The 15,692-nt window shown below is 43.1% G+C and overlaps 1 protein-coding gene across 4 annotated transcripts in view; it reads right to left on the minus strand.

Annotated features, from left to right (window-relative positions):
- Positions 1 to 922: 922 nt before the first annotated feature.
- The window catches only part of slc4a2b (solute carrier family 4 member 2b), a 37,066-nt gene continuing 22,296 nt past the window's right edge, over positions 923 to 15,692 (minus strand). The window contains exons 7-24 of one of the 4 annotated variants that reach the window (XM_085286891.1): positions 11,869 to 12,005; positions 10,944 to 11,015; positions 9,756 to 9,936; positions 9,521 to 9,656; positions 8,973 to 9,174; positions 8,784 to 8,892; positions 8,145 to 8,329; positions 7,706 to 7,922; positions 7,408 to 7,614; positions 7,145 to 7,293; positions 6,847 to 7,041; positions 6,221 to 6,445; positions 6,026 to 6,115; positions 5,750 to 5,916; positions 3,896 to 4,149; positions 3,642 to 3,811; positions 3,127 to 3,300; positions 923 to 2,837 (exon numbers count right to left, since the gene is read on the minus strand). In XM_085286891.1, the coding sequence (XP_085143017.1) occupies positions 2,757 to 2,837; positions 3,127 to 3,300; positions 3,642 to 3,811; positions 3,896 to 4,149; positions 5,750 to 5,916; positions 6,026 to 6,115; positions 6,221 to 6,445; positions 6,847 to 7,041; positions 7,145 to 7,293; positions 7,408 to 7,614; positions 7,706 to 7,922; positions 8,145 to 8,329; positions 8,784 to 8,892; positions 8,973 to 9,174; positions 9,521 to 9,656; positions 9,756 to 9,936; positions 10,944 to 11,015; positions 11,869 to 12,005 (2,951 nt within the window). In that variant the 3' untranslated portion in view covers positions 923 to 2,756. Of the gene's footprint in view, positions 2,838 to 3,126; positions 3,301 to 3,641; positions 3,812 to 3,895; positions 4,150 to 5,749; positions 5,917 to 6,025; positions 6,116 to 6,220; positions 6,446 to 6,846; positions 7,042 to 7,144; positions 7,294 to 7,407; positions 7,615 to 7,705; positions 7,923 to 8,144; positions 8,330 to 8,783; positions 8,893 to 8,972; positions 9,247 to 9,520; positions 9,657 to 9,755; positions 9,937 to 10,943; positions 11,016 to 11,868; positions 12,006 to 15,692 lie in introns of all 4 variants that reach the window. The other 3 variants (XM_085286892.1, XM_085286894.1, XM_085286893.1) reach the window with 3 other exon arrangements.

The raw sequence follows: 15,692 nt of genomic DNA on the forward strand, positions 1-15,692 counted from the left end.
CTACAGTCGGATCTTCTTCATAGCCACAATTTGCCCCGTTGCCTTTTGCTTACCTTTATACACAACCCCATATGTACCTTCTCCGATTTTCTCTATTTTCAGGTAGTCTTCCATTATTGCCTTTTTTTTTTTTTTTTTTTTTTTTTTTTTTTTTTTACAGACACGAACAAACCTCTTCAGTTTTGCTAACGCTGCACTACCAGCACATAAAAAACCTGCACCTGTGACCTTTAACTAAAACTGAAACTAAAGCTTCAGGAATACTTTCATATCACTTCACACTTTTTGCTCACTGGCTTCCCTTCAGGTTCCAGGTTTTACAGATTTTATTGCTGAGAATCAGAAAGTTTCTTGGTCCTCTGAGCCCTCTGCTCACACACATTGCTGGTCCCTCACTTTTAATATGTGGCCAGCATTAGGAGTGAGACCCGTGCACCTGTCCACACTCTTGAATATACCGTCCATGTAATAGTAAATTGAATGCATGAACACACTCATGCTTTCTTCATGCTTCACAGCATATCATAGACCAATATGTGAGTCAGATTGTGTTCTTGCAGACTCAGTCTTGATGTTTGTTTGAACATTCATTGAAACCATCATATTTGTGCTGCCAAACTCTTTTTTGCTATTTTAAAAACTCTTGGATGTTAATTTTACAACTTTTTTAGTCAAATACCAGATCATTAAGAGAAGATTGCTGCCACCTGCATAATTTCTGTTTGGTGGTATGGCTGCTCTGGGACTTCCTCTACCTTTCAGTGGAAAAGCAGTGGAAAGGAGAGCAGCACCAAGACGTGATAGTTGACAATCATAGAGCCCAGTTCCTTGTATGTGCAGTTGGGACTAAATATGTCTTCTGTGCATCTACCTTTTCTCCTTCCTCCAAGGTGTTTTACATAAAGACAGCCAAACAGACTCAAACGATAGAAAAGAACTTTTATTCATCATCAATATTTGAACCATTATTGTACACGGGAACATCAGCAATAGCCTGAAGACTTTATTGCTTTGAAATGAATCCACATACTTTTAATCATCAGCATACTTTGACATACACAGACTGCCTTCACTCCAATCACAGGCACAAGAAGCAGACACAAAACTGACACTCAAATCCAACCTCTCATAAATATCGCCTTCACTGCCGTGGGCGTGCTTGCAGCTGAACGTGTGTGTACAGAAGAAAAAAATATTGTGTGACGTAACCCGATTAAGGCTTCTAAAGCAGCAATTACTCCACAGATTATAAACAGATAAATAACAGAGATTTTTGATTTATGCATGTCTCAAATGTGCAAACTACTGTAACGTGTGCCATCCTTAAAACACAGGAGACACAGATCACTTCATGGTCCCACAGGCACTTCAGATTTTGTGCGACTGTGACATGAAAAAGGCAACAAGATCACAGCAACAGTGAAACTGGCCCGCCTGGAGGGAAACGTAGTGCTTGAAACGTGTAGGTGAGAGTAACAGGGGCTGAATATTTAAACTATTTGACACAGTCAAAGCTTTAACCAATCCATGAGATTGTCTAAACAGGTTGTTTGGGAATTTTGTCGACCAGGCTGACACAATCGCGAGTGACATATTAAAAACGAGGAATGTCCTGCTGTGAAAATATTTAAAATTAGGCTGAAAATCCTTCAAGTTAGAGGAGATCTAACGTGACTGAAGTGCAGCTTATTTTTCTGACCACAAAACTATTTACACGAGACATTTGGCACAAAGAAACCACCGTTAACCGACCACAGGAGAAATGAGACCTCAGAACAAACTACATTAGTGCCCTACACGTGTACGGGTGTGTGTATATATATGTGTGTGGAGACATTTTAAAGTACACTTAATAAGCCACAGTGTCATTTTCCGTTTTAAAAAAAGTGTTTGCACGATGAGAAATGTGATACGATGTCATTAGTTTAGAGAGAAATAGCATTTTTTTTGTACAGTTTTCTTTTTTCTTATGGAACGTCATAACAGTCCCACAAGATCTCCCCCTGCTGGTGATCTTCACTCACCACAGGTGAAATATAAACATTTAAAATGCTGCATTTTCTGCACAAAAACAACAAATAGTTAAAGTAGGCTAAAAATCACTCACAGATCATTTAAGAAGCAAACTAAAGCAACACTGATTACATAAAATACAGTCATTGTTCAGATTTTGTTATGTTAAAAGTGCTACAAGCTTTCGTGTAAAGTGATCAGCTGTCTAAAATAAGACAAAATAAAGAAAAAAAATCGTAATACCTTTATATTTCCTTCGTAAGGCGCTTGGTGATCTTAAAATGTGAAGAAAAGAGTGTGAATAGCAATAACTCATAAAGCATAAAGGAATGTATCCCGTATATCTTCCACATATTCAATGTGAATCAGAGCAACTTTCAGGGCTAAAAATCAATCGTACACGTCTATCTACTGTTAACATGTTTAACTCGAGCTCGAGATAAAGTCATTTGATTCGGTATCTCCTGTCCCCTGAAATGTTTAAAATAAAAACAAATAAACTAAGCGAAGAGTTTCCAGCTGCTTTTCCATTATTTGAGACACAAACTGTTATTAAAGCAGCAGAAAAGCTTCTTAAATAGTGAAAAGTTAAAAGCCAAAGCAACCTTTGACATACTGCATTTCAATGTCTTGATGATGATGATGAAGAGGGACATCGCTTGAAGGACGCCGTCCCAGAACTCTAACTGGTGATAACTGACAGATTTTCGGTGCGATTTGACGATGCGAGGGCTCGCTGCGGATCACACCGGCATTTGCATCTCCGAGTACTCGTCGTGACACTCGCGCTCGTCAAACTTTGGCTCTGCGTCGTCAGCATCCAGCTAAAAGAAAGACAAGAAGTCACATTCAGTAACCTGAACTAACTCCGAAACAGCTGTGACTCATTTAAACGACTATTTTATCGCAAATTTGTTTTATTTTTTAAAAATTAGTGAAATTTTGATCTGATGTTTTGTGCTACCCATCTCTGTGGATCAACATCAGAGCCATAAATGTTATCGATATTATCAATCAGTTCTAATCATAACATTTAAATTACGTTTCCTTTTTTACCTCTACAGTGTGTGTCAGCGTAAAGCAGGGCACTGCGCCCCCCTGTGGTTAACTTACGCATGCCATCTCTTTGACAGTGAAGACCCGTCGCAGCACAAACATCTTGACGGGGACGGTGAGGATGAGGACAAAGGGGAAAGCCAGAGACGCCGCTGTCGACATAATGGCCCACAGCACCGCCAAACACACCAGCTGGATGCAGGTGAAGAGATGCATGCGCAGCGTGCGGACCTGAAGGATAGAGAGGTCGCTCACATATCTGACAAGGACAACAGTTTCTGCAGGGAGCGCTCAAAAAATTCCCAAATGTAGATACGTATAACCTTTGCAAACTATTTTAGGGGTTTAAATAAACGTTTAGAGGTTGTGTGGATTAACATAGATAAAGTCTCCCCTAGCTAGAAACCACTCTGAGGGAACTCCGGCGTTTTTAAGTGTGCAAAACATCTTTTTTGTGACAGACCGCAAAAATCCTGAAACTTCTTTTTCTGTTTGTTTCTGCTACAGCAGAGCATCTCCATCCTCACGTCCTTTACTTTGGCTGTAAAAGTGTGTTTTCATGTTCCTCTCACCTTGCGTACATAGGTGTGGTCAGGGTGATACTTTGGTGGCATGAGCAAAAGCATCATCCGCTCCGTTAGCTGGATACCGTTGAGCGACATCACTCCCATGTAGAGGAAGATCCCGAAGAGCACGGCGAGGGGGATCTGACACAGCAGGTCGCCGATCACGATCGACAGGCCTAACGGAGGAGAGCGTTAAAGGGTAAAGTTCACACAGGACACAGCCACGGGAGGAAAGAAAAGATGATAAGTCTGGAACTCACCAACTAAGATTGCAACCAGAAGCCCAGTGACCCGCTGCTCCTTCACCTCCTGGATGCGAGGTTTGTCTCCGGGAGCGACGGCCTTACTCATGACGGTGAGGGCGTTGACGTGGGTCACCGAGCGAACGGTCGCAGCGGCCATCCACGGCAGGCCGAACAGAGCTGAGGTGCCGCCCAGCACCACGATCAGAAGCAGGTCCAGATGGAAACCAGAACCTTTGACAAGCATGCGCTCCTTTTTACTAACTATCAGCCTGCAGGAAGCCGGGACAGAGCCAAACGTAAGAAACACATTTCAGATTAATCACATATGATGAGGTACGGCATTTTTTTTTTTGTGTGTGTGTGCTTGTTTATCTGCATTTTGATGCGTTACAGAAGCTAAAACACTAAACACATCATTTAGAAAACAGCTTAAACATCTGATGGGTTGAAACTGGGAAATAGCTGGAAAATTCAATCTTTGGTATGACCACCTTTATTCTTCACTCTGGGTAAACTTACTCCTTTTGTCCTCAACTTTTTTAAGGACACACTGCACACCATGTCAATTTGACTAATAGTTTTTTGCAGACAACCCTGCTAGTTTCATAGATTCAACTAAAGGAATCAGAACTAATTGTGTGTTTTTGTGACAGGCTGCTAGTAACAAAATCCCTAAAGATATCATTTCACACTGGCTCTTTGCTAAATTGTTGGTTATGTGTAGACACAACAGAAGTTCATCCCTTGAGTAAGGAGTTTATTTTATGCTTGAATGTCTCATGAGGGCAGTGCTGAGCAATTTAAATAAACAAACAAAATATTCCTCTGAAAATGGTCAGGTACATGGAGTGGACTGGACATGAGTGGTAAAAGCAGCCAATGTCCAACAAAACTCGTCCAGAAATTTTGGTCAAGATGAAAAAATGATAAGAAATTCTGGCTCCTTGGAAGAAAAACAAATAAATGAACAGTGGTTAAACGTTTAAACTTGTGCACGGTACTGTGCATCACGACTAAAATACACAAAACTTCCAGAGAATCTCCTGATTCAATAAAATGTTGGTCACTAAAGAACTCGGCTGATGTTTTGTTGCTGTAGTTTACCATTTCAGTTATGGTAAAAATGTAGAAAATAATGGAAAAAAATAAAGGAATACTGCCCCCAGCAGGCCATTGTAGAAAGTGTTAAACTGAAATAAATATCTTTATACTTTAATATCCTGCATAAAAAAAGCTGAGTGACATTTTCCCCGTGTTTCATCTTTTACATTATCTGCCTTCTTTCAGTAACAGGGTGTTTGTCTGTTTTTGGAAGGAGGTTATTAAATGTGCAGTCTACTCTGTACAACTGTGTTTAATTAAAAAATGATCTGGCTGTTTAGAAATATCAGTTAGGAAATAAATAATGACCAGGTGCATTTATTTCTTTCTTAGTAAAAAGTTACAAATAGTTCTCTACTAAACTTGTTTGACCCCACATTTGGATATGAATCTGATAGTTTTGTACTTTTAAAAACGTAACAGATTTTATTTATTTGATTACTGAATGACGTTCATACAAAACTATTGAAAAACTGTCAGTGCCCTCCACCTGTAAAACCATTCCTGGTTTGGGGTCTGTCCCTCTCTCTGTTGTTGCACCTCTAATGTGCGTGTTGTTCATTTCATTAACATCCAAGCAGCTGAAACCGATTAACAACCTCCTCTGCTACTACACTGACCAGATCAATATCCCAGGACTTTGACTTGATAGTGTCCACAGGGGAAAAAATAAAAAGTGTTCCTTAAGGAGTTTTTGAGCAGCGTATAAATGTACACCAGCAACTCTTCAAACATCTGCCTGTGTGATGCGGCTCCAGCAAAACTCACGTGGTGATCTGAGTCTCCATGAAGATAAGGATGAAAACCAGCAGAGCGGGCAAGCAGCAGGCAAACATCATCCAGATAGGGAATTCCCCATTTGATCCAAGCGGACTGATGAACCAGCCGCGCTTGTTGGAATTCGTCACTGAAAATCCACTGGGGACACTCAGTTTCTGTAAGGAAGACACGAGACAGACTCCCATCAACCTCTGAGATAAGGAGGTTCCTTATTTTTCCAATATTTTGCATGATAAACACACTGCACAGTCCACTGAGTCTCACCTGTGTGAATGTGTCTTCTATGGAGTAATCCACCAGAACCATGATGAGAATGGCGATCGGTACCCCAAAGTCTCCAATAATCCTGCGTATCTAAACACCACAGACGGCGCGGTTTAAAGAAGACTGCAAAATGTGTCACATCAAACAAGATCAAATATTTGCTGCAGATCTTAATTACAGATTTCAGCTCCTCACCCTTCCAGGGAAGAAAGCGCTGTTCTTGAATTTGCGCAGGTAGAAAGCGATAAAAAACGTCCCCGCCATGAGAACCAAAGAGAGCAGCGCCGTGTTCGGTTCCCCGCTGACCTTCACAGTCGACGGCTGGCTGCTGTTTTTCATCATTAGGGTGATGTTTTCCGCCAAGTCGTCTGCATCGGTGCCGTTGAGGGAACAGCTTTTCAGCGGGTGCTCCTTGAAAATCTGCACACAGAGTTTCATATTATAAAAAGGTGCTCACGCAAACACGCTGTGATTACTTTTCTTAGACAGATTAACAGGTATCGCAACCACTCTTTCTTTGAAATGAGATTAGCTCGTAGCAAAATGCCTTTTAAGTCCGTGCCATAAAACTCTAAAAATAGCAGATCTTCCAAAAATCATAAGTCTGGACCATAATTAAAACTCTAAATCCATTTAGGATTCAGGCTCCATCAATCAGAAAAGATTTCAGGTGTGCTTGTTAGAAAAACACGCTCATTTCGACCCCGACTTCTGAACCCTGTCCAGAGATTAGTCTGCTCTGCTTAGCGTCAGCGGCGCAAACACACAGCGTGCCAACAAAAACTTTTTCTAATCAGGAGCTTTTCACGTCTCATGTGTACCCTGACAAGCTTGATGAAGGTCTCGCAGATGAAGATGAGGGAGATGAGGAAGGAGAAGATTTCCTGGGTGAAGCGGGAGACGAAGCGCACCAGGAAGCTGCCTTCGAAGGCCACCATGGTGACCACGATGATGATGAGCCAAAAGCCGATCCAGACGCGGCCCGTCAGGTACTCTATGTTGTTTGATGTGCAGAACTGTGAGCACAGAGACATTAAGCACATTTGTTTGCCTATTTAGTAAGTCACCAGCATTTTTAACATTTTTGAAATTAACTTCATATGTTTTTATGCAACTTACACTGTAAAAGGCTTCTTCAAAGACCAGCAGAGGTCCAGAGAAGCCCACAACCAGCAATGGCTGAGCCCCGAGCAGACAGAAGACCACCCCCTGCACTGATGTTGACACAATCAGCTCAGAGACACCGATCAGGCCGTTTGTCTTCTCACCTGGAGGCAGACCCGGGGTTAAAAGGTTAATCAAGAGGCCACTATTACCAAAACACGGAGAGGATTTGCGATATGAGGCGTGAATACGCTCTCAATTCCCTCACACAGACTCACCCAGCAGACCTCCAAATGTTATGGCCGGAGAGAGGGCAGCGAAGTAGATGAAGATAACTGCGGCCATGCACTGGCTGTTCAGGGCATCCTTGAAGTCGCTGACATACTTTGGGTAACGCCGCTGCACGTCTCGTATCAGCCCACCAAAAGGCCGCCCAGTACGCTCTAAGGGGTCATCTGACTTTTTCGAAGGTTTGAGGAGTGCCTCTGAGTGACAACAGAGCTTTACGTTAAAACCCATGAGAAGGCACCTAAAATCAAATCGAGTGAAATTCCTAATTGAAACGGAAACACTTACCTTTTTCTTCAAGGCTTTTAGGCTCTTTGGCCATTAGTTTGACCTCGAGTTCCTCCCTCTTCCGCAGCATCTCCCTCTGAAAGCGGGCGACAGACCGCAGCAGTTCATCACCTCCCACCTCTGAAGGTGGCAGCACGATGCTACAGTCCAAGAAGCTGTTGATGGCATTCAGCAGGTCCTGCCTGTCATCTGCCAGGTAGGCCGCCTCGTGGAATTGCTGAAAGATGATGGCAGAAATAAACCAATTTACCCAACATCATTGGTGCCAACAGAAACCTACAGGTGTTATTTTATTTCATATAAATGTAAAATTCTTCTATGTCCTCCTTCACATTTTTCAAAGTTGACCAGTGGTCCGGATTAGAGCCTTTGCTGGGCCAATCCTGGCTCCAGGGGCTTATTTTTGACACCCCTTGTCTAAATCAGCACCACCACTCACCTTATCAGACATGAGGGTGGAGATGGAGCGTCCTATCTGGTGGTAGTCCATGCTTGTAGTGGCGGGTCCCAGCAAAACAAAGAGAAATCTGACCGGCACTGGCACTTCCAGGACGGACTCCAGCTCCACCGCTTCCTGCAGCCGCACAAACGCCATGGTGGGCTGCTCCAGGAAGTCCACGCTGCCTGGGAAACCACAGGACATGATGGTCAGTGTGCAGAAAGCGCTACATGCAACCAAAGGCAAAGTTTTGTAAGTAGTAACCGGTTTTTAGACTAACTGTAGTTATAAAAAAACAAAAAAAAACAACTAGTGGTACAGCATTACCTGGCCTGTGATTTTAGTCTGTTGCTAGGTGGTTGCTGGGGAACATGATGATTTCATATATAATTCAAGTTTTTCTGGGTATAAATTAGATGTTACAATCATGACATTAAATTTATACCATGCTTTTATAAAAGTGTTGTAGGTGCATAAAAACCTATAAATGGGTAATCTTAGCCTGTTGATTGATGGTTGCTAGGCAATGTGATGCCATATTATGTGATATAGATGAGAACCTTCAGGGGCCTAAGATGTACCTGTGTGCCACAACTGCTGATGCTGTAAGACAAGTTCATGGACAGATGAGTAACTTACCCACGAGGACCACTGTAGCCTCGGCATTTTCAGGAATCTTCTCCAGCAGCTTCAGTTCATGTTTGGACTTGGACCGATGCATACCAGGTCCAATGCTTGGCTCTCTCTGCTGGAAACAACACAGGAAGTGTAAATAAGGACGGTAAAGATCCCTGTGATATTCTGCAAACTCTGCAGACTCGGACTTACCTGCACTTCATTCTTCTCCATGTCGATGTGCGTGTCTGTGTCCCCCGTAACGCGAACTGTGCCCATGAGGGGGTCGGTCACTGACGGCTCTGTCTGGTTGGTGTGGTTGACACTGTGGTGATGCGCTATCAGACTGCCGAGGCTGGCTGCGGAGATGTTCCTGGGGAAATGGCTACTGTGCTCCTTCTCATCGCTCGGGTGACTAGGGGAGGCAGAGGTGGGGAGAGAGAGGTTGAACAGGAGGAGGAGAGGTAGTGACCAAGCATGAAGCCATCTAATAGCAGGAAGTGTGTAGCGGTGAGGAAAAGAAAACACAGTTTAACCAGCTTCCATTTGTTTGTGCACATACATATATCCGGTCTCCATTTTCCACACCTTGCAATTTATCATTTAACTACCTTGAGACATCATCGCCATTGCAGTGCACAGCATGTGCCACATTTTTTCAGATCATTAACAAGAACAGGTTCACCTCAAATGGCACTGAATGCCTCTGTAAGATGAAATCTCTGCTAGCTTATTTGTAGCACTGAGGCGCTGCCAATCACCTGTGTTTGAGCAGCAGGGCTCTGAGGACGTTGGCCCGGTCCTCAGCTTTGATCTGGTCAGAAATAATCATCTGTTCCACCACCTGGTGGGCGATGCCAGGCAGGGTCTTCTGGTCCAGGTCCAGCAGCACCGCACCTGCAAATACACAAGCAGGCTGAGCTCAGTCGTCTATGAACCAGACGAGAGACTTTCAGGCATACAGCTTACACAAACACACTCAGTCTCTCTCTTTACCGTGGGAGATGGTCCTTCTGAGTTCCAGCAAACTGCGGAAAGACAGCGAAGCGACGTGAGGCTTCCCCCAGCGGTCCGTCTCCTCTTCAACATCTTCCTCAAACTTGATCCAACGGGCCGTCTCCTTCCACTGCAGCTCCTGGTTCTTGTCCATCGTCAGCTCGTTCAGCTCCACAAAGACCTGAGGTGGTTTACATGCATACGGTCCACACGTCATCACTTGCACATCCGTGCCAAACACACAGAAACAGTGAGTAAAGCACTCTGACTGGTCATTTTGTCCAACTTTTCTCATTTCTGTTTTGTGCCTCATCTCATCTGCCCTTGATCCTGCAATCAATCTCAAATGCCACGCTCGAGGATGTCTCCACACCTGAAGGAGAAAGGAGCTATGGTGGTGGATGAAGAAACCCATCATTCACTTTAGCATATTAAAAGAGGCACAGGATAAAGCTAGAATACACAAATAACAGCAGGAGGACCTAACAAATGTTGGCGCTAACATTTCTGATTCCTCTTGCCTTGACTCATACGTTCACATATCTGCTCAAAACTTAAGAAATGAGGAGGGGAAAATTTAGTGATTCATGTCATGCTTTCCAGAAGTGAGCTATCTAAAAAAAAAACATACTCAGCACACAAAGATAAGTGTTGTTAATCCTTAATCTAAGTTTTAAGAGTAGAATCTGTACAGCCTTAACTTTCTTCCCCTTGAGCATCCAAAAGCAGTTTTTATAACTGTACAAATTTGTAGTTTCCAACAAAATGTGATGTAGCTGGATGCGCTTTTTACAACTACATTTGTCAAAAAGCTTCTTTCGATGCCAAAATATAGCTTAAAAGCAGCAACTACAATGTTAATAACCACTTCAAGCATGCTTAAAATGTGTTTACAACTATTACAAACTAAACAATTTACACATCCAGCTGCACTTGAAAAACAAGCAACTACAAAGACTGCTGTGCATCAGCAGCAGCAGTCTCCCAGCTGCCAGGATCAGGATCTGTTAGGGAGAGATTAATTACGCCATGCTGGGTCAGTCGAAGTCCTCCGAGTAATGATGTCCAAAAAAAAAAAAAAAAAAAAAAAAAACAAGCTGCAAAATATTCCCTTATTCCCTGCTGCATGCCTGTGAAGTCACGCTCACACAGGATCAAACCTGACTCTTGCCGGCCATCCAGCCTCACCTTCTGACGAGCCATCTGTCCGCATCTGTGGATGCCTTCTGTCCACGAGGCAGAGCGGTACAGAACCACCGGCTGCAAACGGTGCAGGAAACGACTCAAACGCTGACCCGACCGACAGTGCCACAAAGGACGGGACCTTCACTTTCACACACATCCCCACACAAGTAGTTCTTCCTCATCACACACACCTGACAGGGACCTGTTGTTTACTGGGGCTGCTGGGGGCTCGGAGCTGCGTATGGGAATCTGTGTGTGCGTGTTAATAAAACATAGCTCCCCCTTTCTCAGGAGCTCCCAGTGTCTGGTTACCCAAGCTCCCCTCTTTTTTCCTTTCCGTGTGTGAAAGGAAAGAACGAACTCATTCATTTTTAATTGTCTCCTTCTCTCCCCAGCCCATCGGCAAAAGAGTCGAGCCACTGCTAAATTTGAGAGCGAAAGAAGAGAAAACATTTCCTGGACTTTAAAGGATTTGAAATCTGAAGTAGAAAACAGAGCCAACCAATTACGACTGGGTTTAAAAGCCCTGCTATTTACTTTCTCACCACACAAACTTGTTTGTTTACTTCCACTACAAAAGTGGAAGAGTTTCACTTTTAAAAGCTGCTCGTCTTTAAACTCATCTCTTCCAAAGATCCCTGAGGTAAAGAAATAATTTGAAAAATCAAAGAAACTCTTAAACTTTCACTGAGGTGACAGCTTCCAATTCAAACTCTGACTTTCCTCAGTTTTATCTCGACATCTTTATCTCAATTAGGGTCATTCAGACTACCACACACAAGCTAATTTAAGACCTTATTCTTAATTCAGCCCAGTAGATTATAAATGTGCTATAATAAGATTTTTATGCAGTTTCTTAAAATGCAGTGCTTACTAACAACATCAATTTAAGACACCTGTGCGACGTCAGTGTGAGGTGGTGTCTCACCTCATGGGGGGTGCGATCCTGCTTGCGACTGCGAGTGGTCGGCTCCTTGTGGTCCTTGCCGATGTGCACCACTTGGTTCTTGGTGCTCTTCCGGACCAGGTGTCGGCGCATGCCAGGAACATCTTCAAAGCGATGACCTGGAGTAACGGAAATAAACATGCAGCAAACTGTAGCTCCATGCAACACAACAGCATCAGGTCTTTAGTTTGTATGGCACATTTTGTTTCTTTAGCCCAGAGATGGCACACATTGACCTTCCACCCTTTTAAATCTCAACCCATTTAATCACAGGCCTCTTCGCTTTGTATCTAAGGGAGTAGAGTTACTCATGCTGGCAACACACCAACCACTGAAAGGATGAGGAGAAAGAAACATGATGACAGAGACAAATGGTTCTGTCAGGTGTTGGAAGTTCAAAGATCAACAGATCCGCTGATTCATTCAAGTTGAATTCAGAAACCGAGGAGATGACAGCTTCACACTGACAAATAAACTTGAGAAAATGAACAGGCCTGCTCTTCAACAAGAAATATGCAACAGACATCCAATTACTTAGGTTTTAACACTAAAACACTATTTTTGAGACCATAAGGGAGCCTCGACTCAATCTCACATTTAAATGCATTAACTGTGGCCATGAAAACCGGATCATTGAACAGGAAAGCCTACACAAACCCCGAAAAGCTCACATCAACCTTAAATGACAGTCTGCATCTGTTGAACAAGCATCTTTTCTCTGAGCTCACTCAAACATACAACCACAACATCCAAGTTTATTATATTTTCAGGACTTCTACTACAACCTTTTGTGACATCCTGTTTATTCTAAATTGATCTGTTAATAAGTTAAAACACATTCAACACAAAAACGAGTGAAATTTTCCTTAAAAAAATATCAAAGCTTACCATTATCAGAGCTTGCATATCCTACGTAAAAAACACTGAGGCTTTTCTGGTTCTTCATCAAGGCTTTAACTCATTATCTGATAACCGGGCAGGCCTCGCCAGGACAAAAGATGAAATTCTGTCCAGAACTGACTCATTGGTTCTCGCGTCACTCGTACAACCTTCAGGTTTTATTGGGAGGGCCCCTTGTCAGGTCACTACATGATGTTTGCCTGCACTTTGGGGCAGAACCTGGAAAAAAAATTAGCCCTGGCTGGCGTTAAGGAAGAGGAGGGTTTCTGCTGCAGGCATCGAGAGCATCTGGCGCTGGCGCAGCCACCTTACTGCGTGACCCCAACCCTCCTCGCTGCTCAAACTTAAGTGTTGGACTTGTTTTGACAAATTGGAAAAAGTCGCCACTTCTTGACCGGCTCCTGACCCCCGCCGGAGCTGAAGCTTTCAGAATGCATCAGTGAGCAGAGGTGCTAATTTGCTCGGGTCGAACAAAAGGGGAGGGACAGTGATCTAATAATTCCTATTGTTGAGCGGCAGCCAGAGACGGACACTTTCCCAGGATGATTTAGGGTGGCGGGAGGTAGATAAAAGAGGACAGAAAGTATGTGACAGTGAACCTGTTTGCAGGCTCACCTCTTTCATAATGACCAAATATCACGCCCACACTTCCATCCTCAGCTGCCTTGTTTTGGCCCTCGGGTCTACTTAATTCTTCCTCTGGTTTCACTCCTTTAATGATTAAAGGTTGGAAACAGAGGTCCGGATTTAACAATTAGCCACCATGTTGGCTCAGGCCCGAGTCCAGGGCCCTCATCTGACAGCGGGAACAGCTAATTTAATAATGCAGGCCTGTCTGCCACAGTTTCTGATAAGCTGCTGCTCTCTGCGGAGGAGTCGGCTCCCTGACGCAAATCACCTCGGCCCTGGACACTACCCCACGCTGGGCTTGGGGCTGGGAATGTCACAGGGCAGTGGAAAGCAGTCTGCAGTCAAACAGAGAAGGGCCCCACACCTTCACCCTGATGTTTGCGAAGGAATCTAAGCAAAGTGACTAGCTATCAGTTCAGCTGTATTTAATCATTTCTCCAGCTTCTTTAACACGCAGAACATGTTTTAGTGCAAAGTACAAAGTTTGTGTTAATGCTGGTGAAGATTAACAGCAAATGATATCTACAAGAAAGAGTAACGCGTGAATAATACCATATTTTTAAAATGACATTCCCAACAGTGTGTTTTAAACTTTTTGTAAAAGGTGTAGTTAGGAGATTTCCTGAAAACAAAAGAATAATCTACTCACATCAAGGCACTTTTATTGTAAGGCAAAGATCCTAAAATATTAGATAGAAAACCAACAATCACACAGCCCCTCTGAACGAGCACTTAGTGACTGTGGGAAGGAAAAACTCCCTTTTAACAGGAAGAAATCTTCCGCAGAACCAGGCTCGGGGAGGAGGGGCCATCTGACAGTTAGGGTGAGCAGAGACGGACGGGAGAAAGACACAATGTGGAGTGCCAGAGTTTAATAACTGCTAATGCAAATACAGTGAAAAGAAATGAGTGAAGAAGAAGCACCGTGGGAAGCCCACAGAGGCCTAGGCTTATTGCAGCGCAACTACAGGAGGGTTCAGGGTCATCTAATCCAGCCCCATCTTGAAGCTTTATCAAAAAGGAGTTTTAAGCCTGTTCTTAAAAGTAAAGAGGGTGTCTGTTTCCCAAATTCACAGTTTGAGCCTGAAAGCTCTTCCTCCCATTTTACTTTTAGTTACTCTATGATCCAACAAGTAAGCCCACAGTCTGACAGTGAAGTGCTCTAATGGGGTGATATTCTCGCCGCGGGATTTTGAATCAGCCGAAGACTACAATAACATCAGTTTTATATGAATTTAGAAGCAGGAAATGTAGGGCCTTTATCTTTATTATCCATGAAACATTTTCAAACCAGGATAAAAAACAAAAAAAGTGAAGTCCCATTGATTGACCATCAATGGGACTTTTTTCTTTTTTGCATTCACAGTCCAGAGACAAACTGATGATTGTAAATATGTGATTATCTGTATCACAATGACCTGTATCCCACCTCTCTACCTATGACAACCTTAGTTTTGTTGAATAAATCAATAAAAGCAATGGTTGGATTTTTTACTAATAAATAAAATACTCTAATAGATCCATCACCTCAGACATTTTGCCCACAAACTGCATATAAATACTTAGTCTTAGGCAAAGAGCAAAGCAGACACAGACAGCTGGAGACACCACAGATGAGTAGTCATACCTGTTGTGCTTTCTCTGGAATCCACCTGAAGAGTGTGTGCAGAGTTGATGTACTGTAGTCTATTGTCTCTCCTCATAAGAGTCTGGACATGCGCAAAAAGCTAGCAAGCACTCTTTTGTGCACACAAAGCCCTGCACTCTTCACCTGATGACGAAATTGAAGTCATATGGCCCACCGGAGGCTCAAGGATGCAGAAACAATAACAAACCTTTACAGCCTGAGATTTGGTGGATTATGCTGTTTAATCACCGTCGTTTTCTTTTAAGAAAACATCTTTCTATGTTTAACAATAAGTCACTATGTACTGCTGAGCAGGTAAGTATACTTTGTACTATTTTTTGTCCAACCTTGCAAGCTGTAACAATCATCATTTTGTAAAGCAGACAGAAACTGCAGAGTAAGGAGATGATTATCTGTTGGGTTTATCATTACAAGGAGCTCATTTTACATACAGGCAGTCATGTGAGCCACTGGTGATCCCAGAATACAGATAAAAAGAATGCTACATATTTACCAGAATACACAAAACATAAAGAGGTAACGAGTCCTCTTTTAACAATATCAACAGCCAATAAAAAGCAGGAGAGAAACGCTTTATTGCTCACATTACATCTCACTTCAATCAACGCTCAAAGTGCGTTTCCTTCAA

The sequence above is a fragment of the Mchenga conophoros genome, linkage group LG9, assembly GCF_057382185.1.
Source record: "Mchenga conophoros isolate Kocher_MC1m ecotype Shallow Benthic linkage group LG9, M_conophoros_male_GT1.1, whole genome shotgun sequence".
Classification (NCBI taxonomy): Eukaryota; Metazoa; Chordata; class Actinopteri; order Cichliformes; family Cichlidae; genus Mchenga; species Mchenga conophoros.